Source organism: Lolium rigidum, chromosome 3 (genome assembly GCF_022539505.1).
Source record: "Lolium rigidum isolate FL_2022 chromosome 3, APGP_CSIRO_Lrig_0.1, whole genome shotgun sequence".
In the NCBI taxonomy this organism is placed as follows: Eukaryota; Viridiplantae; Streptophyta; class Magnoliopsida; order Poales; family Poaceae; genus Lolium; species Lolium rigidum.
In genome coordinates, this window is record NC_061510.1 from 21,570,108 (window position 1) to 21,597,423 (window position 27,316).

The 27,316-nt window shown below is 49.4% G+C and overlaps 3 protein-coding genes across 3 annotated transcripts; all 3 read right to left on the bottom strand.

Moving 5' to 3' along the window:
- Positions 1-10,530: 10,530 nt before the first annotated feature.
- On the bottom strand, positions 10,531-12,905 carry LOC124695032 (chalcone--flavanone isomerase). Its single transcript, XM_047227932.1, has 5 exons — positions 12,698-12,905; positions 12,546-12,611; positions 11,501-11,594; positions 11,230-11,391; positions 10,531-11,122 (listed from the first exon to the last, which is right to left on the bottom strand). Exons 3-5 carry the CDS (start codon positions 11,592-11,594, stop codon positions 10,686-10,688), a joined length of 693 nt encoding a protein of 230 aa, XP_047083888.1. The 5' UTR covers positions 12,546-12,611; positions 12,698-12,905; the 3' UTR covers positions 10,531-10,685.
- Positions 12,906-21,354: 8,449 nt separating this feature from the next.
- On the bottom strand, positions 21,355-23,531 carry LOC124696706 (peroxidase 5-like). Its single transcript, XM_047229390.1, has 5 exons — positions 23,319-23,531; positions 23,001-23,189; positions 22,755-22,920; positions 22,270-22,655; positions 21,355-21,384 (listed from the first exon to the last, which is right to left on the bottom strand). The coding sequence occupies exons 1-5, from the start codon at positions 23,529-23,531 to the stop codon at positions 21,355-21,357; spliced, it is 984 nt and encodes a 327-aa protein (XP_047085346.1).
- A 1,210-nt stretch (positions 23,532-24,741) lies between these two features.
- Positions 24,742-25,998, bottom strand: LOC124694480 (syntaxin-52-like). Its single transcript, XM_047227464.1, has 6 exons — positions 25,769-25,998; positions 25,577-25,678; positions 25,335-25,447; positions 25,147-25,247; positions 24,975-25,019; positions 24,742-24,870 (listed from the first exon to the last, which is right to left on the bottom strand). Exons 1-6 carry the CDS (start codon positions 25,996-25,998, stop codon positions 24,742-24,744), a joined length of 720 nt encoding a protein of 239 aa, XP_047083420.1.
- Between the last annotated feature and the right edge of the window lie 1,318 nt (positions 25,999-27,316).

Below are 27,316 nucleotides of genomic sequence, written 5' to 3' on the forward strand. Positions count from 1 at the left end.
GCGGTACGGTGCGGATCTTGTCAATAGTACGAGCCAAATTGTTTTTGACCCTATCCTAAAGTCGTAGTGGCGCACCCCTAGTGGTGCGCCATTGCTAAGCATCACCGTGGCCCACCCCCGACGGTGCGCCATTGCTTAGGGGGGTCAGGGACTTAGCCAAATCCCGACCATCTTCTTCTCCCCATCCCCATTCCCCACCGGCGCCTCGATCTCGATCTCACCGGCTCCCCCTCTTCGACGCCACCTCCCACCGGCGACGCCCTCTCCGACGCCACCTCCCACCGGTGACACCCCTCCCTCGACCCCGGCGACGCCCACCGCTACCACCCCTCCCCTTCTTCCTCTCCGCCGGTGACGCCCTGCGCCCTGCACCAGATCCCACCACGCAGGTACGTCCCCCTCGATTCACCTCCCCGCCGGCGGTCGCCTCCCCCCTCGATTCTCATCTGCAGCAACGCCACGCAGATCCTCTGCCTCGAGCCCTCACCGCCGCGCCCCCGCAGTACTCGCCGCGCCCGGAGCAGGAGCAGCACGCCGCCACACCCTCGACGCACGCCCGGAGCAGGAGCAGCACGCCGCCACGCCCTCGCCACACCGTGGAGCCGGAGCAGGAGCAGCACGCTGCAGAGGACCCTCGACAGCTGACGCCGCAGCAGAGGACCGACGCCGCGCATCCTTCCAAGGTAGTGGCTTTGATCCATACATTTGCTAAGAACAGATACTTGTGGTGGTCTTTAAAATTCTCTGTGATGAATTTGCATAGCATCTCTATGCCAATCTGAGGGAAAAATCTATCTCACAATATGCTTAGCATGATTTGGTACTGCAGGTATTTGTGTAGTGATTTAGATAGGCTTTGATCATAGCTATGATCATATGATGTTAAAAAAAAACTACCCCAAACAAGCTACTGTAAATGCTTATGCTTATATCCAGGTGCAAAGGTGGTTCTCTATAGTTCATTGGATTTTTTTGTTGCAAATGTAGCTTGTCCTTGCAGTAGTTCTTTTTTGCACATTTGTTTTTTTGCACATTATTGAAATTAATCCTAGCTACCATGTTAGTTTTCAGCCTTTCTTTTTCTTTTTCTTTTATATTTAGCAGTGACAGTGTCTACTAGTAAATATAGATGGCTAGTAAAATATATAGGTTAGGATGTTAAATCTCCTTCTTGAACAAAAACCATCAATTGTTAGCTAATTTTCAGCCCTAGGTGTAAACACTAACTTAGCACCCCTGGAAAGTTGAAAATGATACATAATACATGTCAATTTGTGGCCAATGAGAATACTGTTTATTGCTGCGGGGTACACTTGACAGTTGACACATTTGGCATCTCATGTACTCAAAACAGCCAATTCTAAGTCTCCAGACATTGTAGAACTGAAAGTGCTACTGGAACTTCTATTACATTAGTGATAACCTAGTGCTACTGTTTTTTTCACACTCATACTATTTTTCCTTGTGATAATATAACTAACTATCAACATTAGTGCAATAATTTAAAACTTACAGATTCCCACTGCTTGCTGAGAGTAGAAGCATTCAATGTGTACAGATAACCTAGTAAAAAAAGGCAGTGAACAAAGCCATCCAGTGGATATTTTTTTCATCATGAGGGATAATGCATATTTTTCTTTTTATATTCTTATCTTTATATTTTCCAACAAGCTAGGCTATCAGATATTTATTTGATTCCTTTTTAATGCTGATTTTAATGCTGTTAGGTGTGTATGTTGCTGGTACTTCCTGGAACTTGAGCACCTAACCGTTGCTGCCGCATCTTCCTCGACCGGGAGCAACACCTCAACTCTCGGCGACTACACGCGACTCACGGTGAGCAACACCTCACCTCTCCTGGTGCTGATGGTGCTGATGGTGCTTGCTGCTGGTGCTCCCGGTGCTTGCTCGCTACTAGTGCTTGCTACCGGTGCTGATGGTGCTTGCTGTTGGTGCTCCTGGTGCTTGCTGCTGGTGCTACTAGTGCTTGCTGCTGGTGCTACTAGTGCTGATGGTGCTTGCTGTTGGTGCTGATGGTGCTTGTTGCTGCTTGCTGCTGCTTGCTACTGCTGCTGGCTGCTAGCTGCTTGCTGCTTGATGCTGCTTGCTGCTTGCTGTACTGCCCATGGTTAGCTGATGCATATGGTGTATATGGAGGAATAATTATGTATGTGCCATGGTGCTCAGCTGGTGGATTGTTTTCCTGGTGTATTTTTGTGTCATATTCTTGTGCAGGGATCGACAGAGTTGCCCATTATCGCCGAAATGTTGATTCATTTCCATTTCGGCGAAAATGGGGCACTCATATGTCCATAAATTAGCATAGGTCATGCCCAATTTTTCCGTGAAATCTTGCGCTAATTTTATGCATTTTTTCCTACTTAGTTCGAACATGGCCAACAACGAAGAGGCCGGCGGCAGCGGTAGCAAGCCATTCCGGATGCTAACCGATGAAATGGAGGTGATGGAGTCACAACCTCGCCGCGACGACGGCGAGGATGATGGCACCGATCAGAGTACCGAGCGGATGATGCCGCCGAGGATGACACCACTGATGGTGCTGCCGAGGATGACACCACGGATGGTGCCGCCGAGGATGACACCGGCGCACCGAAGAAGCTACGGAGGGAGCGTCGCCCGAATGTGCTCAGCACCGTGAAGCAGGCATTCACCGAAGTGAACGATAGTGGGCATCCAACGGCGCCCCCTAATTTAGTCAAAGGGTACTCTGCCCAACTCGGGTGCATCCTCCGGAGCACGGTCTCGATCAACACCGAGAACCTCAGGCATCCTGACCGAGCGAATTTGCGCACCCTCCTCTTCAAGAAGCTGCACGAACGATACGAGTTCCCGGTGGACTGCTCAGAAAAGCGTCTCATGCGGAACAAAGTGCACAATGCCGCCCTCACGAAGATGAGCACCGCCCTCGCTAGTTGGAGGAACCGAGTGAAGAAAATGATTAATAGTGGTGCGAGTTACGACAAGATCAAGGAGTCAAATCCCTCGATCACCGAGCAAGACTACGCTGATTTCAAGATCAAGTGCGAGAGCGAGTCAACGTCGGATTCTAGTCAGTGGGGGAAGGACATGCGAAAACTGAACTTAGGCACCCACAAACTAGGTCCTGGCGGTTTTAGGGTGGCGCAACCGAAATGGGACGCCGCGGATGAGGAGCGTGTGAAGAACGGCCTCGAGCCCCTCTTCTCGCAATACAAAAACAAGCAAACCAGGAACTTTCTCCTGGCCCGGTACCGTATTGACCCGAAAACAAAGGAGCTCACCACCACTCCGGAGGTGAAGGATTTTGAGGCTCTTCTGGTAAGGAATGCACCCGCTTAATTAGCTCCATTATGGTTGCATTCTTATTGATGAATCCAAATTTCTAAATGGTTCATGCATGTTCCTCCCGTAGGCTAAGGAGATCGCTGCGGAAAGTGAAAAGGAAGCTAGTAGCGGCGCGGGGTCCACGAGCTCCTCGCGAGTGTGCCCCTTGGGATAACCCTTTAAATAGGGCGTTGAATGCCCACAAGAAGAGGGATCCATTGAGTAAGCCGACGTCGGCCGGTCGTGTGGTCGGCGAAGGATGCTCTATGAAATGGTCAGAATACTATAAGTCGGGGAAAAAGGAGAAAAAGGCCACCATCGATGAGAAGGAGGTCGCACATCTCAAGGCACAAGTTGCGCAGATCCCGACATTGGTCGAGGAGCAAGTGCGGCAACAAGTGCAACAAATCGTGGAGACCCAACAGAGGACGCAACGACAGCAAGTGGAGGACCAAGTGGGCACGACGCTTAGCTCCATCATCCCTACCTTGGTTGCCGGTCTTGACCAGTGGTATAGGGGAGGAAAAAGGGGCCTCCCCCGGTTCCCAGTTTCACGGGCAGCAACTCCCACAGCGTGGAGCCATCGGTGAGTCCGCAGGCGGCAACAATGGTGTCTCCGGCGGCGCCAACATTGGTGGCTCCGGCGGCGCCAACCTTGGTGGCTCCGGCGGCGCCAACCTTGGTGTCTCCCGCGGCGCCAACGTTGGTGTCTCCCGCGGCGCCATTACTTCAGCTCAATGCACCCGTCGCTGCGGATAATACGCCGCCCGGCACCGCGCCAACAAGCGGCCACTCCATCAGTTGCACGCCGCCGCCGGCGGTGCCTCGACCTTAGCCGAGCCGGACGCCATCACGGTAACCAACCCTCGGCCAATGACTTCCATATCCTTGCCTTTGACTAGCTAGCCATCCCTAACGCCCTACATGTTTTCCGCGAGCTCCGCCGTCGACGTCCCATGCACTCTCCTCGCACTTTGTGAACGGCGAGTTGATCGATGTTGCCAAGGCCACCATCGTTCAACCGAGCAACCGCCAGTTCCACGGTAGACCCATGCAACCCGACGTGTATAGGATTCAACTGGTTCGGGTGCTTAGCGGCTACGACGACGTGGTACCTCCCTTTCAACCCCATGGTGCCGACGAAGATGAGGTCCTTACCCTCCAGCATTGCTTCAATTGGTCCATGGTTTGGCCAAAGAGCCAGATTCGTTTGGGGGCGAGGGGCACCACCCCACAGACAACACCCCCAGCCCTGCCGGCGCCAAGCCATGGCAAGACCACCCCAACGGTGCCGCCATCAGCTGATGAGGACATGCAGATGGCACAGGATGAGGACATGCAGATGGCACAGGATCCGAACGATGGTCCGTACGAGGACAGTACGTTTGCCAACCTTGACTGCAACTTCGATTTTGGGGTGGACTACGATCTCAGTAGCCAACCCTCCGAAGCTGCCGCCGAGGGGAAAACCTATTGCAACAAGCGGCGCCTATTCGGTTCTCAGGAGACGCCTCCAGCTGCCGACTTCACCGAGACTCAGCCGATAGCCGAGGTGAGAAGTGTTATCAGTCCTAACACACTGAAGAAGGCTTGCGCAGAGGAGAATGCAGTCCTAGTAAATACGAAGCCGAAGGGACGGAAAAGAAAGAAGAAGGACGACAAGTCTGCCAGCCAGCCGGCACCTATCCGTGCTCGGGACGGGCCACCGGTGCCCAAGAATATCGAGGCGAGGGTGCATGTGTCGGGTGAGCGGATGCTAATTAAAAGATTGTACGATGCTGCACCCGGTCCTATGCGATCTCTCGGTTGACGGTATTCAGTTTATGGAGGAGCGGCGTATCGTGGAGAGAGATCATGGATACCCGGTGTATATTGCCAAGGTGCCCTCGGGCCATGGCTTTGTCGATAGTGGCTTCGCGGAGAAGATCTTCCTGCGGTATGATGACATCTTCGCCATGCTGAACAGTTATCCGCTGCACTACACCTTCATTCGCCTATACTCGCTCAGCAAGGCGATGCGGATCATTAGACACAACATCCCGGACATCGCGATAGCCGACCCCTTCTACATGCGTGCCGTCCACTTGGCCACCGCCGGAGACCGGGCAGTCGCGAGTGGATACCTCAAAGACTTCTTTCTAGCGCACCAGAAGAAGTGTAACATCCTCCTGCTCGTATTTCCCGAGTAAGTCACCCCCTCACCGTACCGGTCTTAACTCGTGATTTATTTAGATTTCAGTCGTCATGTTCTTAAACATTATGTCTTCTACGCAGAGACAAAACCTGCACACTCATCTCCATAACCCCGAAACATTCCATGGCCACATACCTCGATGCGGACGGTAAGTCAACCACGGACTACACGAATGTCAAGGCCGTACTTGATGATGCTCTCAATGGCTACGTCAAAGCGAAAGGCAACATGCAGAGGCCAAATATTAGGTACGGGAAGCATGTGTTCAAGCACCAAACAAAGTTTCCCTGCGTCAAGAAGCCGCCTTCTAGTAACAAGGATGCCTACTACGCCCTCTATCACATGGATAAGTTCATACGGGACCAGCAGCAGCTTACGCTACCCGAGCATCTCGGAGACTCGGGCCAACAAATTGGCGCGGGTCCCCGACGACGGCATCAAGCAAGACTTCTTCCGCATCCAAGTAGAGTTTTGTGAAATCATCCATCAAGATGTCGTTAGAAGCGCGGGGAGTTCTACGCCGGCCATCGACCGTCAAACGGTGACATAGACACGATGCTCCAAATGCAGGGTGACGACTACCGCTCATGGATGTGCTTGAAGAAAGGCGGCGGTTTTATCCACGCTCCGAGTGGAAAGTCTTGATGTGCGAGCCTAGTTATGTAGTTGTGTGAACTAAAGACGTGATTGCATGTGTTGTAATAAACTTTATCCAGCACTTTACTTGCTATTAATTACTAGTTCGGCTATGTTTGTGAACTTATATATATGGCTCTGTCGTTTTCCGCACTTGATTTGGTCGTTAATTTTGTTTGCATATGCCGATGATTAGAATGGTTGGTCATCCGTACACTTGGGGATGGCGTGAGCGAGCCTGGTGTGATGGCACAAATATCCATGTCTTGTGCATCCTACCTGGCCTCGCTAACGCCATCCCTAAATGTTAATATTTTGACCGACAAAGTATGAGGCATTCCATTTAGTTCATACTAGCTACTTATCTTCTTATTTGAGTTGGCACTTCTTAATTGCATTGGCCGATGATTAGAATGGTTGGTCACTTGTACACTCCGGGGTGTCGCTAGTGAGCCCGGTGTGATGGCACAAATATCAATCTCTTGTGCATCCTACCTGGCCTCGCTAACGCCATCCCGGGATGTTCATATTTGTTTCGACCGACAAAGTATGAGGCCCTTGTCATTCTTCCATTTGCTTTCGCACCATTGGCCGATGATTAGAATGTTTGATCACATATACGCCGCAATATACTTTGTAGACGGGCCCCCCTTTCCCTGGCCGCCGTTCGTTGAACGAGTCCTTGACGAGACAACAACGCCGACATGTCTCTTCGGCGCAGAACCACGCCAGTCCAGCCGTCTCCCTTGTGGCCGTGTCTAATGGGCTCTGCGCTTTTCTCCATGGCCGGACCACGATTGGACTCACGGGGACATACTGATAATCGCCATCACCACTATCGTCAGAGTCCACAGGTGTAGAGTACTTTGCAGCAGATGCCGCTTTTCTTCTCTCGCCGTCCCGTGAACGAGTCCTTGATGCAAAGACCGTGCCGGCCTCTGGGCAGGCCGGCACGGTCTTTGCATCAAAGACTCGTTCACTGCACGGCAAGGGAAGAAAAGTGGCATCTGCTGCAAACTGCTATGCTCCTGTGGAGTCTGGCGATAGTGTTGATGGCGATTATCATTATTCCCCCGGTGAGTCCAATCGTGGTCCGGCCATGCAGAAGAGCGCAGGAGACGCGGCCAGAAGGGACGCGGCTGGGTCTGCCGTGGTTCTGCGCCGGAGAGGCAGATCAGCGTTGTTGTGTCGTTAAGGACCCGTTCACGGAACGGCGGCCGGGGAAAGGGGGCCCTTCTGCAAAGTTATACTGCGGTGTATACTGCAACTATGGTTTCTGACCATAGTATTTGTGTTGACCAATAATGTATGAGGCACTTATTCCATTTTGTCATTCCATTTGCTTTGAGATTTTCAAAATGCCGATGATTATAATGGTTGGTCAACTCTCTGGGGAGGGGCAAGTGAACCTGGTGCGATGACACAAGTATCAATCTCTTGTGCATCCTACTTGGTTTCACTTACCCCTTCGCGGAATGTTAATATTTGTTCCGACCAACAATGTATGAGGCATATGCTATTTAGTTGATACCACTTGGCTCTTTCTTCCATTTTAGTGCCGATGATTAGAATGTTCGGTCAATCTGTACACTCCGGGGTGTCGCTAGTGAGCCCGGTGTGATGGCACAAATATCAATCTCTTGTGCATCCTACCTGGCCTCACTAACGCCATCCCGGGATGTTCATATTTGTTTCGACCGACAAAGTATGAGGCCCTTGTCATTCTTCCATTTGCTTTGGTATCTCAAAATGCCGATGATTAGAATGTTTGGTCACCTATACACTTGGGGGAGGGGTCAGTGAACCTGGTGCAATGACACAAGTATCAATCTCTTGTGCATCCTACTTGGTTTCACTGATCCCTTCCCTAAATGTTGATATTTGTTCCGACCAACAATGTATGAGGCATGCCTTTTAGTTCATACTACTTGGATCGTTTTTGAGTTTGCTCTTATTCGTTGCAAACATCTATGAGCGTGCACTAATGTTTCTTTGGCTTGTTCATATATGTGCAGATATGACGTGGTATGTCGTGTACAAGGGCAAGGTTCCCGGAGTCTACAACGACTGGGAGGAGTGTCGGAGACAGGTTCACCGTTTTAGCGGTAACAGCTACAAAGGGTACACCACTAGAGCGGAGGCCGAAGACAGATACGCACGCTATGCGGCGGGAGAGAGGACGGAGCGGAGGAGGAACCGGATGAAGACCACTTTCATCGGGACGGTGATAGTAGTGACTCTAGCTCTCTTCTATGTGATGCTAGTTTAGATGATCGACCTTGTGTAACCGCCACTAGCTCATTTGTGACTTGTAACACCGTAACTTGCATTGTAACCTCGTAACTTCTCTAATGTCAATTCTTGTGAATCATGTGGGGCTAATGTGAAGAACTATGTATGGATCAGTTGTGCTGTTGTTTATATGTGTTATATATCCTGTATTGTGCTATTGTATTGTGATATACAACCTGTATATATACCTGCCAGCATACAAAAAAAAAATTCGAAATAGTAGCAGTGGCGCACTAGAGGCCCATCAGTGGCGCACGTCCACTAAGTAGCAGTGGCGCACTGCGCTGGATCCAGTGGCGCACTGCCCTGTGATCCCCTCCGAGACTGGCAGTGGCGCACCAGGAACCTCAGCAGTGGCGCACGTCCCGGAGACAGCGGTGGCGCACGTCCACACGCAGCGGTGGCGCACCACCTCGCCGAAACGAGTGGCGCACGCAAAACGGTAGCAGTGGCGCACCACATCTATACAGTGGTGGCGCACTGCCTCTGACCAACAGTGGCGCACCACTTTGGAGTAACAGTGGCGCACTGCTGGACATATCAATGGCGCACCACGTAGTGCGCCACTGTTACTTAGGGTAGTTGTGGCGCACCACTAGTGCGCCACTACTAAAACTTAGCAGTGGCGTGATAGTAGTGGCGCACCAGCAGTGCGCCACTGAAGGGGAAGAGTGGTGCGCCACTAAAGAGCTTTTTCCTAGTAGTGAGGTTTGGTACCGGAGTAGACTAGGGATAGATCTATAGGTTTCTTCGTTGTTTTGGCTTGATGCTATCATTTGGGTGTATGCCCCGTAGAGGAGGCGGTGGCTCGGATCTCCGCCGCCGGATTCATGCCGTCTTAGGGTTGCTGCTGACACTACCTCTGCTCTTATGGTTGGAGAGAGGTTGTGCGGCGGGCGACACCGTCTTCTTCAATAAACTGGTGGCTCCAGGCTCTACTCGTCCCCGATGTTGCTGCGATGATGAAGCTCTCCTAGCCGGCCGTGCTGGCGAGGGGGAGGGCCAAATCAGAGTAGCGAGGTGCCCTGCTACTTCTCTCCTGGTTCGCCATCGCCCGGGGAGGAGGAAACAGACTAGTTCAACGAAAATTTCTTTGAGTTTGTCATCATCATCAACGGCCGAGAACCGGCTAGGGTGCACCTGTGGAAAGCTAGTTGCCGGTTTTGTCGGTGGCATGTCGAGGTCTTGTTCAACGGGCAAGCTCAGATGTTACTCAACACTAGTTGGGAGAAGTTCACCCATGCCAACAATCTGGAGGTCGGCTGCTTGCTGAACTTCTTGTACGAAGGCGGTGGCAAGCTTAGGTTGAAGGTATTTGACAACATATCCTGCCGCAACCACTAGCACGGCGACAACCTGAAATGGTCGTATGCCGCATCTAGAGGGGGGGGGGGGGTGAATAGGTGCTAACCAATTGTTAGTTCTTTTTCAATTTAGGCTTGACACAAAGGTAAACTCTCTAGATATGCAACTATGTTAATTTACCTATATGACAAGGTCAACGACTAGGCAAGATATAACTACGCAATATATAGAGGAGATAATACGATAGAGGTAACCGAAAGTGGAGCACACGGAGACACGGAGTTGATTCCCGTAGTTCGGAGAAGTGTGGTCGCTAAGAAAGCCAGACCAACGCCACGAAGACAAGATCATACGTAGTTTTATGTATATTTTAAGGCCATAGAAAACACGTACGTTCAGTACTTAAATTTCTGCAAGCTTTCAAGTAATGGCCTGAGAACTGTCTCTTCTCGCTCTTTATCTTATGCTATGTATTATCTTGGCATGTATTGCACGGATAGATATGAAGAGTTAGCTTTTTCTACTTTTTGCTCCATTTTGATGTAAAAAATATTTTAGTTGAGATAAGTTGTTTAATCTTTGTTTATTATTGTTTTCCTCACCGCCCTTGGCTGGTAGTTCGCATGGCTAGCGTGTAAATCTACCATGTTTATCAGAGTGCCAAAACGGATTATATGCGGCACGGCGAAGCGCGCTGATTCATCTAGTACACTATAGTTATGTAAACATGTGTAATAGATAGAAAAATTGGTGACCCGTGCAACGCACGGGCATTTAACTAGTTGATGTAAAAGTTTCTTTGGCGGTTTCTTTATTCAAGTTAGCACGGTTCACCTCGACGCAACAGAAAACAACGGTAGAAGCTTCGGAACACGACGTCTCAACAACGGACATCGCCAACCACACAAGCCAGCAGTGACGGTGTCCGGTCCGTTCATGCAGAAACCGACACGGGCTCTGCCGCCGCCTGGCCGACGGGGGCGGCCTCATTCAGGAGCTCGGCGACCCTGGTCGCCAGGCTGAGCTTCGCCGCCGGCGAGACCCCGTGCTCGCCGAGGATGGACTCCAGCACGGCCTCGCAGAGCGGCATGTTCTCGATCGCCACGCCGCCCGACTCCGGTACCGACGAGTCCTTCGAGAACGCGACGGTGAGGACGCCGGCGGGGGAGTGGGTGAAGAGGATGGACGCGCCGGGAGGGAAGCTCTCAGTCCTGAAGGCCTCCTTGAACTTGTCGACGGCGGCGGCCTCGGCGTCCGTGTACTTGCCGACGGCCTTCCAGTACGCGACGCAGTTCTCGGTCACCTTCTCGGAGTACTGGGCGCCGGTGAGCGGCAGGATCATGGTCACCCGCGTGAACTTCTCGAACTCGCCTGCATATCGTAATTGGTTGCCGCGTGCACGCAACAGAGAGAGTTAGCCGCGCGCGTGCTTAACTACCACAACTGGGTTTGCGCAAGGACGGACGCGTGTTACGTACCTGTGACGACGTCGCGGAAGAAGGCGTTGTCTGCGGCAAGCTCGTCGGCGGGTTTCCCGGCCCACTTCGCGGCGAGCGCGGACACGGCGGCGTCGGCCTGCAGGTACACGCCGATGGCCGTGAACTTGATGAAGTTGCCGCCGAGCTCCATCCCTCGCACACCTGCACGTGCACGGCGTCGTGCGTGAGCCAGACACATGCCGCATTGCCACGCGCTCCAAGAATCTAAGCCGAAATCGGGGCCGGCCGGAGCGGTGAACGAATTAGTTACCTGCGCCGGCGAGGAAGTGCGCGTGGGCTGTGCCCGGCGGACGGGCCAGCGGCGGGAAGACGACGCCGTCGACCTCAAGCTCCGACACGGCCATGGTATGAGATCGATGCAAGGCCGGAGACGGGGGGTGGATCGGATGGTAGCTTTGTGTGCACGTCAATAAATAGCAAACAGACACGTACGTTCAAATCACCATCACGGTACAAGGGGGTAGCTGCGATGAAGTTCAATACATATATGAAATGTGAAAAGGTTTGCCAAATGAATAATATATAAGACAAATTCATTGTCAACATTGAAGTTCAATACATATATTAAATTCACTGTCCTAACTTGTACCATCACAAACATGACAGAAGTTGCGCCCAACTCCGTTTAATGACCGGTTTACAAACGAAGCTGGTTCTGTCCAATTGCTTGTACGTTCTATCTATTTGTACACCCCATTCTGTCTTTATTTTGAAACAAAGTGTACCACACAAGTACTGCTAGATTTCACTAATCTATAGGTGCCCAGATCAGTCTCCCTTGTTGGATGCAATCCCTACTACCGGTAAAGCTTCTTCCCAACAGAGTTCAGGCTTCCATATCTACAGGTTTATCATATAAACAGGGCGATTTTGTGCACTTGGGAGTCAGTGCTCCCTTCACTTTTGAATTTTTGAAAATTTCAGATTCTCATATTTCTCTGCTTTCAAGAATTATGACATTAAATATGTAGATAGATGTGTATACGAGGATTGGAATCAAAAAAGTCCCGTCAAAAAATACGTTATATTTTGGGAGATGCAAAAAAGATAAATTTCTGACAGTAGACTGACAAAATATACGTACAATTGTACTACTATTTATAGTCAGAAATTTGTCTTTTTTATATTTTCCAAAATACAAAGTATTTTTTAATGGGACTTTTTTGACTACACTCCTCGTGTCTAAATCAATCTACATATTTAATGCCATAATTTTTGAAAACATAAAAGAGCGAGATTTTGAAAATTTTCAAAAATCCAATGAGGACATGGCACTTTCCGCGCTTCTGCCCCATTTTGTATATTGAATAATGAAACCAACAGGTAACACTATTCTACGCTCCTATCATAACATGAACAAACTATGGACAGAGATTTAACAAAATATAGACACATATTCTTCCCCAATTCTCCAAAAAATGTCGTCAGTGGAGGCTCAGGCTGGTACCTGCTGTTGGGCTAGACTGCCGCTGGGCTCTGGAGGCTGAAGGGTAGTGGCTGGAAGGCAGCGGCGGCGAACAGTGGACGGCCGAGCGCGTCTCCGACGACCGGCCAGATCCGACCGACTGCCTCCAGGGCCAGGGGAGAGGAAGAGGAGCCTGAGGGGAGGGGTGAGCCAGGGGATGAGGGGAGTGCCGACCGGCCAAGCCAGGCGACTTGGCGGCAGAGGCCAGAGGGCGCAAGGGCGCAAGGGGCAGGCCGGAGAGGGGGAGCGGAAGACGAAGGTAGCGCCGGGGAGCTAGGTGTGGTCCGGATCGACGAGCAGAGACGGCGTTCAGAAGTTTTATGGCGCGTGGTTAGGGCTTAGGGGTAGTTGGGATTTGTGGCGTTCAGAAGTTTTATGGCGCGTACGGGGGCGTGGTTAGGCCTGAGGATCAAGCTACCATTCAGCTGAAGCGTCTCGTCCTGTTTCCAGAACCAGGCTTGCTCAGAGCAAAACAAAGGAGGTCAGCATCACCAAACTGTACCATCATTAGTCATCTTTCACCGCAAGACACTCGACGAAAGCTTGTTCCAAACAAAATCATTGATAGCCTAAATTCAATCCCAATAAACGAGCCAACTATTTTTTTTGGGAGTGAAAACATGACAGATTGACAGTTCTTGCAAGTTGGGAACACCCATCTTATGTTCACCTAGCCAATCTTCAGAGCTCAACATGTATGCATAAAAAGCTCAACAGGTATGCATAAACTCTGTTTTCTGCAGCTTGTGTTCACCTAGACAATCTTCTCACCTTGACAGAGGATCTTTTTTACGCAATTTAGTGGATCCATCTCAAAACAGAAAAAGATACTCTCTCCGTCCGGAAATAAGTGAACCTAGAAGTAGTAAATCTTGGATCCAAGTAATGTGCCAAATATAGTTTGACAATGAAGGCTAACTAACCTGACAAAAAAAATCACAGCCCAGACCAGAAGTAGGATATACCCACTAGGATACTAAGACAAAGAGATCTTACTGGTTCCACCCACAAACACAAGAGAAGTCATCAACAACCTTCATTTTTTGTTCTTCCAATCACAAATATGAATGTTCATGTGACTACAATTGGCCTGATTTACAGACTCGAAATGCCTCACGACCGACAAAATCCAACTGTCAAACAGACCCCTTAAAAGGGCCAAACCCGTATAATAACCGCCGGAATACGGGTTTCGGCTCTACCCGGCCGTCTAGCACGCCCCGTAAAAATGATCCCCGCTCCGATTTTTGCTGGTTTCGATTACGGGGCGGGTCTTCGCCTCCTACTTGTGCGGGGTGGGAGCGAGGATAGTGGGTGAAACCGGTATCCTCCCCTCCACTGCGCGCGAAGTGTTTCGCTGAAGCCAACCGCCGCCGCCCGATCTCCTCCGCCCCGCCCTTCCCGGCCGGATCACGCTGCCATGGATCGTTCGCAAGGGCCGCCTACCGCCGGCGGTGCACCTCCTTCTGCCGCGGTGGTTGATGTCCCCGTCGGAGGTCTGCCGAACGCCGGCGACGTGTCGGCCATGATCTCCGCCACCATCCCGTTGAAAAGGAAGAGGATTCCGAAGCAATTCTTCGAAGCACCTGCGACGGCCGCAGCTTCACCGGCCGAAGACCCGCCGGCTGCCAAGAAGGGGGGCAGGATGAAGACCAAGGCGGCCGGGCCGAGGGGCGCCGCACAGGCCAAGGTGAGGAGAAAGGCAATCGGCCGCATCGGCCTCGCGTCTCCACCGCCCTCCAAGGCCACGACCCCTCCTCCCTCCGTACCGTCCGATGCGCCACCCGCGCCGCCGCCACGCACCATGGACGTAGACAAGGTGTTCGATGTTGAGTCCACAACATCGTACATGGACATGCTCAACGAATCCGCGGTGAATTTGGACATCGGCATCGATGCATTCGATGGGGAGTGCAACATCGAAGAGATTGATGACGAGGAGGAGGATGAGGGTGACGAGGAGGAGGTGATTGAGGTTGATCTGGCTGTCGCCGGTTCGTCGTCGACGCCGAAGCCACGCACGGCGAACTACAGCGAGATCGAAGACGCCATCTTGGTCCGTGCTTGGAGCAATGTGGGGATGGATGCGTGCACCGGAGTGGACCAAGGAGGCAAGCGCTATTGGCAGCGCATTGAGGATCTCTACCACCAGCTAAAGCCTCGCACCAAGAGCATGGCTGACAGATCACATCGCTCCGTTGAAGGCCGATGGAACATCATCAAACCAGCTTGTTCTCGTTGGAGTGCTGACATGGATCAAGTGGCCGACAACCCCCCTAGTGGATGCGTGCCGGAGGACTATGTAAGTTTTCCTTGTTTGTTGCTATCCATATGTGTTGATCATGTGCAAACATCACATAATATTGTTGTGCAGCCCAAGTATGCTCAAGCCCATTACAAGGACATGGCCGGCTCCAAGAACAAGGAATTTCAATTTCAACATTGCTTTTACATTCTTCAACATCTTCCTAAGTGGAAGTTGAGGGACAACGAACCAAAGTGCAAGAAGGAGGCACTGCTCACCATGGATGATGAAGCAGAGGAATTGAGTGCGAGAAACGCCGGCAAGCCCGAGGGCAACAAGAAAGCCAAGGAGAGGGTCAAGGTAGAAGGCGAAGTAGCTAGCTTCCGGAATAAGTTGGATCAACTCATGAAGTCCAAGGAGGCATTGACGATGAACACATTGGAGACCAAGCTCCTCATCACCGAGAAGAAGAAGGAGGTGAAGCTTGCCAAGGTGGAAGGAAGGCGGGAAGATGCCAAGTTGAAGGCCGAGCTTGACTTGAGGATGATCGCACTCAAAGAAGCCAAGGCCATGAAGGAGCTCTTGGCCGAGGAGAGGGATATCATGATGATGCGCACCGACGGCATGGACGAGGATCAGCTGGCGTGGTGGAATTAGACCAAGGCGGACATCATGGCGAGGAAGAAGGCTGCGCGTGAAGCTTGTGCTGCAAGTGCTCAAGGTGAGTCTCCGGCGAGTGGTCGCGCCGCTGGCGATGGACTCGTTGATGGTTGATCACATTTGGAAACTTTCGTGGCTTGAACATTGGTTATGATCGCGTTGTGATGTTAAAAACTATGAATTATGCATCACATATTTTGGATGTGCTATGTTTGATCTGGAATTGTTGCGTAAATTGTTGTCTAAAATGTTTTGAGGGGTCGAAAACTGAATACAGGGCCGAGTTTTCGGCCGGTAAAAACTGAATACATGACCCTCTACTCGCGTTTTAAGGGGCGAAAATATACGGGACCTGTTAGACATGCTCTTAGGTAATCTTCAGTGGCTGCAATCTGAAACTGTAAAGCTTAGAGCCAAAATGTCTGCAATTTTGTAGGTATGCTTCGAGCTTTCGTCAGTGCCGAGATAATTGATCCCTATCAAGAAAGCGAGAATTGGTCCATCTAGTAGCTTCTTTCTTAGCCCTGTCTTTGTACTCTTGGCAACAGGGCAATGGGTCAAGCACTAACATCATTATTTGATGTCTCCGTTGTTGCAGCACTTTTGTTGCATTGTGGGCTATTTCTTCTTTTCGGCCTAAACTTTGGGGAGAAAAACTGAAACAATACTTTCTTATCAACTTGGTTGTCCAGCTCAATAAACCAGCTGAATCTTTACCTAGGTTGTTAGATTGGTGCCCAAGGTTGCTCGACACATGACAGAACAGCAGACTCGTGAAGTCGGCGTGGCCGATACACTCCATGAGCCCTATGCTTTAGAAAAAATCCGAAAGGTCTCTTTTCCATTTTGAAAGAGAACAGATCTAGTACATCGAACGTCCTAGGCGCAGCCCAGCGTAATCTAGGAGGGGAACAACCCCGTGGTTATTTAAATGAGTCCAGTCCATACGGTTGAGATACCACAAATTTGCTCCTCACAGTATTGGAACCTTAGAGCATCTCGCGTCCCCCAAAGAGCGTCCTAAAGTGCGCCAGATTTAGTATTTGAGGGATGTTATTTCTTCGTACCGCGTTTGGGATGTTACTGCCTAGTCACGAAATTTAGATTTTTAAAGTTTAATCTAAAACAGTCGAATTCATTCAAACTTGCTATATATTACATGGATTCGAACGAATTCGATAAAATTTAAACTTAAAGCCTAATCTAGTAGTACTTGCGGCGCCCAGAGGGGTCGTAGTACTGGTGGAAGTTGTACATGGTGCCGTCGACGGCGTCCTTCTTGCCACGCTCGTTGGACTCGTCGACGGGCTCGTCCTTCACCGCACTCGTGGGCCTAGCTTCACCGTCCCACTGTCGCGGATGGACATGGCAATCACCGCATCGATGTCGCCCATACAGGCGTCCTTGTTGTTCAAAGACGCCATGAACGCCGTGTGTAGCCCTAGGCAGTCCTCGGGATCGTCGTGGCTGGCAACGGTACGCTGCCGACGCAGATACTCCACCATCCTCGCGGCCTCCTCGTCGCCCTGCTCCTCCTTCACCTCCGGCTTCAGATCGAGGAGGGGGCCGCCGGCACACCTCTATTGCTACCGCGCTGGTTCGCGAATGGTGATGCCGCCGCCGCTGCTGCCGCGTCTCCGAATCGAGGGCAACGTTGCTTACTCGGGATCCTCCTTCACCTCGTGCTTTCGCACGCTGTACGGCGTGGCGCGGTGCGAGAAAGGGCCAACCTTGCTGGTCCCGAAGAAGAAGAGTGCGAGGAGGACGAGTTCGTCCTCCTCGGCTGCTACCGTGTCGGAGCCCGAGGAGATGGCAGCGGAGAAGGTGGCATCTCTAACCTGGGGGCGTTGTTGTGGATGTTGTCGACGACGTCCGGGAGGGTGCGCTCGGGAACGCCCCAGAAACGGAGGCGGCCCTCCCTGTTCCATGTGTTCCTCCTGCCGACGAGGCCATCGGTGCTGGCCATGTCGGCGACGTACAACACCTAGAAGAAATCTGCCCACCAGTCATCATTGCTGGTGGGGGCCCAGGTGGGATCGGCGCGCGCAGGGCTCTGATCACGTCCCTCCAGCGCTCTGTGCCCGGTGACGCCGGAGGGATGCCGATCCCGTTGATGGCCGTCCTCTAGCCGCCGCTGCTTGGCAGGCGCATGTCCGGTGAGACAGGGTACCGCGCATGGTACAACGCCCATGCCTCCGTCACCGTGAGGCTACTGCGCCCGAAGTTCGCGGCGAGGATATTTTTGCGGGAGGATGATCTTGGAATGTGGCGAGAGGAAGGAAGGAGGAGGCAGTTGTCGAGAACGGCGCGGTGAGATTGGAATAGGAAGGAGGGGTGCTTTTATTATACAGCGGCGGCAAGCGAAGCGGCAGCGGGGCATTGGACGAAAATAAACGCCGGCTCGGATGGCTACGCGGCCATGCGCGACGAGACGCTTCACTGCGCTGCCTGGGAAAGCCTGAGGTCATTAACGTTCGCTTGACCAGAGGTAGACGACGGGTTTTAGACTAATGTCTCAATGATGCGTCGGGTCCGCCACTCTCCGCCTCGCTTCTCGTTCTGGCCGGTGCGTCCGAAGCGTCCCCTGTGGAGTGGGGACGAACTCGAGGCGCCGGACATCGTATTGGACCGCGCCGAGCGGAAGGGGCGTTTGGGGCGCGCGACTGGACCGCATATATATCCGGCGCGGCTCAAAACCTTTAAAAAACGCTTTGAAAAACGCGACTGAAGAAGCTCTTAGCCACTGGATCCCTTCCTAACTAACCATGGCAAAGTTACTTAGGTGAAGTCTAGGATCTGAGACTTGGAAAAAATGTTTTATATTATCTCTAACAGATGATGTATTTGTATTTTACATCACCGCTGGCCATGCAAACATCAGCAAATGCATACGCATATATGAAACAAATCCTACTCAACATTATCTAAAATAAATTTAAACAAATACAAAACAAATAGTACTAGATTATAACATTACAATATAAATAGTTCATCAAATGTTCCATCAAGTAGCACACGAATCAACCCATAAACAATATAGAGTTCATGGAATACAACAAAACATGACATGGAAATAATAAATCTGTTGTTCGCCATTCCACCTCCACCACTTCTCTGTAACATCCGTCTGAACATACACGTGCATATCCGCATCTCGAATGTGATGGTACACCTCGACAAAACATTGCACTCAATCTCCACCTCAATGTGGCTGCACATGTTGACCCATCAAGTCATAGACACCATAAACCTTATTTTTCCACGTTTATTGTCAATTACTCCCTCCGTCCTAGTTTGTAAGTCACAATTTTTGAATATCTTTGCCCAAGGTACTAGCTGATTGGGTCTCATTTTCTCTCTTTTATTGGTGCATGCATCCCATTTCTCTCCCTCATTGGTGCATGCATTTACTTTCTCTCCCTCATTGGTACATGCAACCTCTTTCTCTCCTCCATTAAATAAAATTATGCCTTAGAAGTGGGGGTTATGGGACAAATAGTTTTTAGGAATATGTCTTACACTCTAGGATGGAGGGAGTATCATGTTATGCATGGTCAAGCAAGCATTTATGATGTACCATATCTTGATCCAAAAACATGGACGGTCCTCTCACAATAGCAAATTGGGCTTGCAAAATAGCTAAAGCTCGATCCACATCTTAAATGCTTGCGCATTATGAAATACCTAAAACCCACCAATTTCGTGTCATGGAGATCCGCCGGAGTCGACCGGCGGTTGCGCCCTGCGCCCCACATTTCAGATTGGCGGTGGGGACCAATAATTACAGCTGATGCAAAAAAAATTGCATCGCCAAATAGGTTAAAATAATTAGTTGGAGAGTCATTTTCTGTCAAATGTCCTGTATAAAACGGTTTTTACGTCACCCATCATCTGTTAGAGATGCTCTTCGGAGTAGTTTCTAGAAAATTTATGAAGCGAACAAATTTCTACGAATTGGAGAATCTTGCATAAATGTATAAAAGGAGATATTTGTACCGATTTTCATGTGGTTGCACTATTGGGTGTAAACTGTATCCCGTGATAATAATCCAACGGTTTTGTAATAATATTATAATATAAATAGGGGCGATTACACCCACATAAATTTAAACTAAAAATAGGGTGCCCACAATTCTCATGTAAGAAACCAATCAGCTGCCAAGCATGAGAGATCTTAGGAATGACGAAGATAAACTTTAGTGTAGAGACATGATGTGTATGTGTGCGCGCGTGCATATGCATGTATTTGTGTGTTCGTGCATGTTTCAGTGTGTGTCCTCTCATACAAACTTTTCGCTCAGTAAAACACAACCTATTGTTGTATATGTAAATGTTGTTCCTCACTATCGTGTGGTTAGTAAGACCACCAGTCCACCACCATTCCTTGCAATTTAGAAAAATTAATTTCTAGCCATAGACCACCAATGATGTTGTAAGTTAAGCTGGCCCATAATACGAAGCAAAGAAAACTATGAACAATAAGTACTACCTAAAAAAGTTGAATAAAATAATTTTGATAAATGAGACATTTGTGCGTAGGAGACGTTTTAATAATATTGCACAATCATAGTTATTTACATGATCGTTACTAAAATTTATTCTTGGTTCGTTTGGTAAGTGGATGAAAAAGAGTACTGATTAGTAATCTACTTAAAAAGAAAGGGTACTGATTAGTAATATTGCACAATCATCAGTTGAGCTTTACTAGTGGGTAGGAATAGAGACCTAGAAGAGAGAGGAACTTTATTCAATGCATGTCTCTAGCGGTCGGTTTCACCATCCGCTATCCACACCACGAAAATTAAATGTGTCCTCATCCTTCTGGTTTATATCTACATGTATTTGTGTACTTCGAAATTTGTTTTATATACGAGTATAATGTTGCTTCTTATAAGTATGATGTTGCTCATAGATGATACCTACCACAGGAAAATTTGTCTTATAAGTTAAAAATCTCAGATACCGCATAAAGCTTTACAAATCTGCTCAAGTCCTTTCTCGATAGGATAGGGGCAGGTTCTTCTAGTAATCCCCTTGTCCTTTTTATGGGTAAGTCATCATATATGTATAGATATGGCATTTATATGCATTCTCACATTACTCATCGAGAAACATAGCCCAGTCAAGCATGACGGATAACGAAATGCACAACCGGGTCATCATATAGTAGTAAAAGTAATATTGAACTAAATATAGACAGAAAAAAAAAACAGATACTAGCTCAGTGGATACAAGAGCCGATGACAACAACCACTCTGCCCGTTGGTAATATGAATTAAGGAAATCATTCATCCTTGTGCAAAGGACAAAAGATCATTAGCTTCATCCGGTAGCTTCTTTCTTAGCCATGTCTTGTACTCTGGGTAAGCACTACTCGTTTTGTTGGCTCCGTTGCAAAGGTTGCCTTCTTTTGTTGCATTGTCGTCCTCTTTATTTCTGCATCAACTTTAAGGAGAAAAACTCAAACTAGAATTGTTTGTCAATTGGTTGCTCCCAGGTTTGGTCGACACATGACAAAAGCGTACACGCGCGATCAATCAGTCATGCATGCTTTACAGCAAAGCTCGTGCAGTTTTTGGATGGTCATTTCAGAGAGAAAAGGAAGATCTACTTCATGAGACAGCTGACGCGCAAGCTTTACAAGAGTCCAAAATCGATGTATAATTGCATTGCCTTTTACATTAGCAAAGACAGTGTAGCCAAAAAGAAGGATTTCGAGGACGACGCACGGTATTCAGTTTAGGACCCTGCAGTTGGTGCGTATCTGCAGGCCCGGGCCGATGGGAGTGCGGCCCGTGCGGCCGCACAGGGCCCCGAATTTTTGGGGGCCCAATATTTTGAAATGGGCCTTCTGTATACAGTATACCAAATATGTATTACGTTCTCCTTCAGATAATTTTCATTAAAAGAGCACAGCCTAGTTGGTTTCGCGTATCAAGCGTGCTGCTTGTCAACTTGTTGGTTGTGAGTTCATATTCGGCTAGGAGCGCTTCTTCTTACCCTCTTTCCTTTTTCTTTTTTTCTGTTCTAATTGATCCCTAAGATATAAATATTTGATTATTCATTTTAGTAGAACTAAAAATTAAAAATCTGCATTTATAAATCACACTATATCTACCTTTGTAATAAATTTCTAGTATAAGTCTTAAACATGTCAGAAACTTTGTACTGCAATATCTTGACTTCTCATATTCAAATTAAATAATTAATTGTCTTGCAAATTAGGATGGTTTTAGTTAATAAAGATTGAGATAAATTTAACATAGTGATATTGTATTATTCTTGTGGGGATAGTTCTTATAATAGATTTATCTATGTACAAATACTTGCTAGGAGAGCTTTACATGCATAAAAAAATCAGCTTGATTGAGGTAAATTTGATAGGACCCCATTTTAAGATAAGCTTTTCTTAAAATTTTGATGTAGGTCTTTTTAGGACCATCAGTCAGGTTGGGTTTTTAAACGATATGTTTCCTTTTAAAACTTTTTTTAAGATAATCTTATCATGAGTTCAAAATTTACGGGCATCGAGAGTAGTTTTTCAGCTTAAACATCGAGAGCAGCCTTATAATTTTTTATTATATTTTTCTAGTTAGATAGGGCCCCATTTTATACTTTCGCACAGGGCCCCGAATTTTGCCCGCCCGGCCCTGCGTATCTGACCGTCCCCGCCGGTGAGCCCCTTGATGCCGCCCATCCTGACCATGGCCTCGCCGAACCGGGTGACGAACAGGTATGTGTTGTAGGCGTTCTCCACGACGAGCGCGGCCGTGACGTTGTCGGACGTGAGTGTCTGGTCGGAGGCGAGGACGCCCTGGTTGGCCAGCACGGCATGAAAGTACCCCGTGTCGAACGCGTCCGGGCTGCCGGCGTCCATGGGCACCGCCGCGTCGGGGCTCCGCCCGCACTGCGCCGCCAGCCCCGACGCTGTGGCCGCGCTCATGGACGGGTCCTGGCCCGTGCCCGTGGTGGCGTTGTACCCGCTCAGCCTCCCGCTGAAGGAGCTGCAGTGCGACAACCCGATGGTGTGCGCGCCTGCGCGCACGTACATACATTCAGAAGAGACGCCAAAATGTTTTCTGATGTGGGTTGGTCTGTGGGTTCATAAACGGGCTGTGGGCGAGGTAGTGGTACCTGAAAGCGTGACCATGTCTTCCTGGGAGAGCCCCTTCTTGGCGAATGCTTCCGTGAGCTGGGCCGCACTTGCCGTGAAAGGCGGCAGGTTCGCCTGCGCCTCGGACGCCGCCGAGACGTTGCCGTCCCTCCGCCCGGCCGGGACGGCGTAGGGGCTACCGCCGGTCTGCCATTGATGCTATGTCAGAAAGAGACGATGGAGTGATGGATCAAGCAAGGGCTCAAAATACACTGCACGTATCGTACCAGGACGACGCTGTCTCTGGCGGCGAATGCGAGTATGTCGGCGCACGAGACGGTCCCCGCGCACGCGCCCTCCAGCCTCGTCTTGGCGGCGTCGATCACCTCGAACCCCCTCAGGCTCTTGTTCGGTATGGCGTCCTTCTCCGCCGTGCTGTTCGCCGTCGAATCCAGCAGCACCGACGCGTCGCAGCCCTGAGAAATTTATCGATCAATCGTCAGTACAGCACTGACATTTTAGTATGAGCACAGGCCAGCATTGCAACTTGAACCTGTTTTGTTCACGTACTGATAGCAAAACAGAGCAGTAGCTAAGGTAGAAACCTGGACGAAGCAGTCGTGAAAGTGGAGCCGGACGAGGCCGGCGGCGAGGCCGACGTTGGCGCTCACGGCCCTACCGACCTCGTCCCGCACGATCACCTCCGCCTGCGGGCACGACTGCGCGTAGAACCCTACCTGGAGCTGCGCTTGAGCTTGCGCATCGCCAGCGCATAAGCACAGCGCCACGACAAATGTACCTACTATTACCAACGCCATGACCCTGGGTGACTACTCCGTCAAGGATCCACACGCTCGGTGCAGTCAAATTTATAGGGAGAAGATGGTCTGCAGAGGGCTGATTACCCCGCCGTGTACTTGCTACTCCAGCTCGCACATTGTAGACAAAATCATCAGTGATTAACCTGTAATTAGGCACTGGCGGAGTGACACGAAGTGGGTGGACAAGTTTAGCAGGGAAGCCATGTGGTGTGGAGCAGCTAGAACTAGAAACACGGCCAAGATTTTGAGGCATTGGCATCGGGATTAGCCAGTAGTGGGTGTAGCCGTACGCGCAACTTGGCCGGCAAATCAGGGGTTACGCGGCAAGTGCTTGTTTTTCTTTGGCTCCACTTCGGTTTCCAAGGGAACCCTTCACTGGGGGAGTTTTCAAACTTTGTTCCGTGCCTGCAAGGATTGAAAACAAACTGAAAGGATCGAGTTGCTTGTGGATCGGTCAAGGCACCTGCTTTTCCCTTGTGAATTTGTGATTGAGAACACGAGACTCGATCGTCATCCTGGAAAATGTTATACAAATGACAGCTCTCACCTTGGCAGTGGCGATCGAGGTAGGTTTGTCAGGCATGTCATGGTATATACTACACTTGTGGAAATATGGGGCGCGCACAAATGTCTACTGCTAGCTCTGCTGCTCACATGGCGTGCCACGCATATTTAGCTAGGCTTAGCAGTAGAAAGGCATCATTGCACGTCGCAATGTACATTGTACTGTAGGTGCTCCAGTTCGATCGATTCCCTGAGGTCACACTGCTTGCGAGTGTCCATGTTTACACGACGGGGAATATAATACTTGCAGAGTATGCTGAAAAACGGGCTAATTAGGCGCGGCGCCCATGTGAGTAGTGCTGCGCGACAGCCGTCCACTGACAGAGATATGCTTGGTCGGAATCAGACTGCAACACGTACTTAGTTTGACTAGTTAACTAATTGCGATGCTACGGCCAGGACAGAGCTCCAGATTTTGCTACAAGGTTCCAAGTAACCACCACGAGCCTGCGGAATCAACGGCTCGCTCGCCCTGCTGTGAGCCACCACCCACTGACTTACTGAGTCGAGTTTCAGAAAATATACAGTACACAGAGATTAACTGACACTTGAGCGACCTAGTACAAACACGATGCCAGTTTTTGGACTGTACATGGAAAAATTGTGCCCTGTACATTGCAAATTTTATGGACCTTCCCTGCCGCTAGAACACGATAAGAGCCCAGATCATGACGACGCAGATCACAACGGCGATGAGCGACAAGAGGACGCACGTGCATGAGCCTCCTTTAATCATCCGGGTATTCAGAGACTTGAGTTTCCTCTGCGCGCGCTGCACATACATATGACACAATGGGTTAGCTGAATCGTGCCACAAGGATGCCTTAGTTGCCATTATTTATGAAGGGAATGAAAGGTGCGAGGAAGATGTTATACATTAAGCTGGTAGCTCGTGTCCTCGACCCCCTCGTCCAAATCGTCCTGCAAAGTTCATGTAAAACAGTTTCAGAATTAAGCACTAGTACAACTTCTGAATTAAGGGACAGGTTTAACTCCAAATTTTAAGGAACCCAGCTAGACTGATAGGTTTCAACTAGGCTATGCTTACAATTAGCCTGGTGTGTAGGTCAAGCTCCTCGTTGATCGCCAGTGCGATGTGCTTGGTGCTGACGATGGTCTCTTCCAGCCTGTCCAAACTCTCATCTTGCTCTGTAGACCATAACCAAAATTCAGTATGCACACAGGGCAAGATGTATGTATATGGAATTATGGATGCATGGAAAAGGGAAACCCTACGTTTCATGACGTCCCTCTGCAACTCGATGATCTCACGGTCCTCCATGTTCGCCAAGCTGCTTACGTCGACCACCGTAGCGCCCCTGCTATCGCTCGGTCCAAGCAGGTCGTTCCTGAAAGTTCAGAAAGAGGTAACACGCATTGCTTCAGCGTCGGTCACACAAATTCAGAGTTCAGACTGGGCGCTGAAACTTGGCAGAAACTGCAAGATAAACCGGTGTGCTGCTGGCAAATAAGTTCACCTGTTGGAGGAGTTCTTCATGCTGAACGGTGCAGCCACCTTGTTCACCCTAAGCTCGAGGGCAGAGAACTTCTCCGCCAGCTTGCGCATCTCCTTCAAGCTTCTGCATTACATAATGATGCAATTGAGTTAGTATACTTTTTACTAGCTAATAAGGGGAACTGAAATTGGGTCAATTCGAAGCAATGCGTACATATTTTGCTTGCTTGAGAGTTTGGACAGCTCCTCCTGCATCAGGCCCATCTTGGTCTGGACGATGGACACCTTCCTCCTGATCTCCGCGGTCCGTTGCCGCAGCTCTACCGGCAGCGACGCTGGAACAGACTCCCTCTGGGCGATCCTCTCCACGACCTCGCTGAGTAGCCTCTCGGCCTCCTGGAACAACTTCGTCCATTGCTCTAGAGGCGACGGGAAGGTTGTCATCGGAAGAATCGGATGCGACCTGTTGGATGATGACATGGGTGTTCTTGCCGGGATTTTCCTCTACTGGTACTCTGTAAAACCCTGATCACCGGATGGTCTGCCGACAACGGGTTGTTACTTGAGCATGTTTTGTGCAATTTGGGATCATCGGGGGAGAAGCTGGCTTGGATCTTATTAGGGAAAGCACATGCTCCCTTCAAGATCAGGCTTTTTTTTCGTGTTCCTTTCGGAGTAGACAGAAAAATTACCTAGATTAAGGTTTCTTCCGAGAGTCCAGCTCGGTTCCGATTCAACCTCCACCCTAAGGCCCATCAGGACAGGCTACAAACGCATATGTGCCTCCATGATGAGATTACATCTTTGTAAGCCTGTCAGACCGATCATGTCCTCTACAAAATACAATGCACCGTGTCCTTCAAAAAAAATCTTTTCTCAAAGGCACGCCATATGTTAAAAGAAACGTAAAGAAAGCGGGCAGAATAACAGCTTAGCCAAGATATAAACAAAAGTAGTACAAAAGAAAGGATAACTTTTTTTAGATAAAAGGGATCACCACGAAATCATCATACTACAAAATTTTCATCCTTACACACCACAACGCAACAGCAGGTGGGAACTAAACATTTTTGTTCTGATCAAACTCCTGCTCAAAATAATGAAACTTAACAGTACAACCAAAACAACTACTAGCGAAAACGAGATGAAAGAGAAAACGAAAGACCAACAACAGCCAGCCAAACGCTTCTCCCAGATCATCCCTAACACTAGGCACAGTGTGCTTTTGTTGCTGCCCTTTTCCTTCCTTTTATTTTTTTACATCGCCAACCTTGGCATCCATGACACCCAGCTTCTTCTTGCTCCAAACACTTCCTTCGCAACCTTCTCCAACAACTTTGCACAAAAAATTCAGCTGGTCCTTAACGTCCTCCTTCACCTGTAAGAAACTTCAACAATTAATATAGTAACAAATTTTAAGGATTACTACATATGGTTCATCAGGCCATTTTCCTTCAAAACATGCCGGATTTCTTGTTTTCCAGATACCCCATACCACAACAGCTACTACAACAGCAAGAATTTCTTTTTTCTTCCCCCCAAACCCTTTCAACCAATTTGAAATAAAAGTACAACTAATCACATTTCAAATGTATGTAGCCAGAGGACATTTAAAAAAGAGATGATTAATAGTATCATTGCATCCACAAAAGAGGCAACATTTCTCACATTTCCCTCCTCTCTGTAAAAGCACATCTCTTGTTAGAATACTTTTTAAAGCATTAAACACAAGAAGGTTTTTACTCTGAGTGGTATCTTAAGA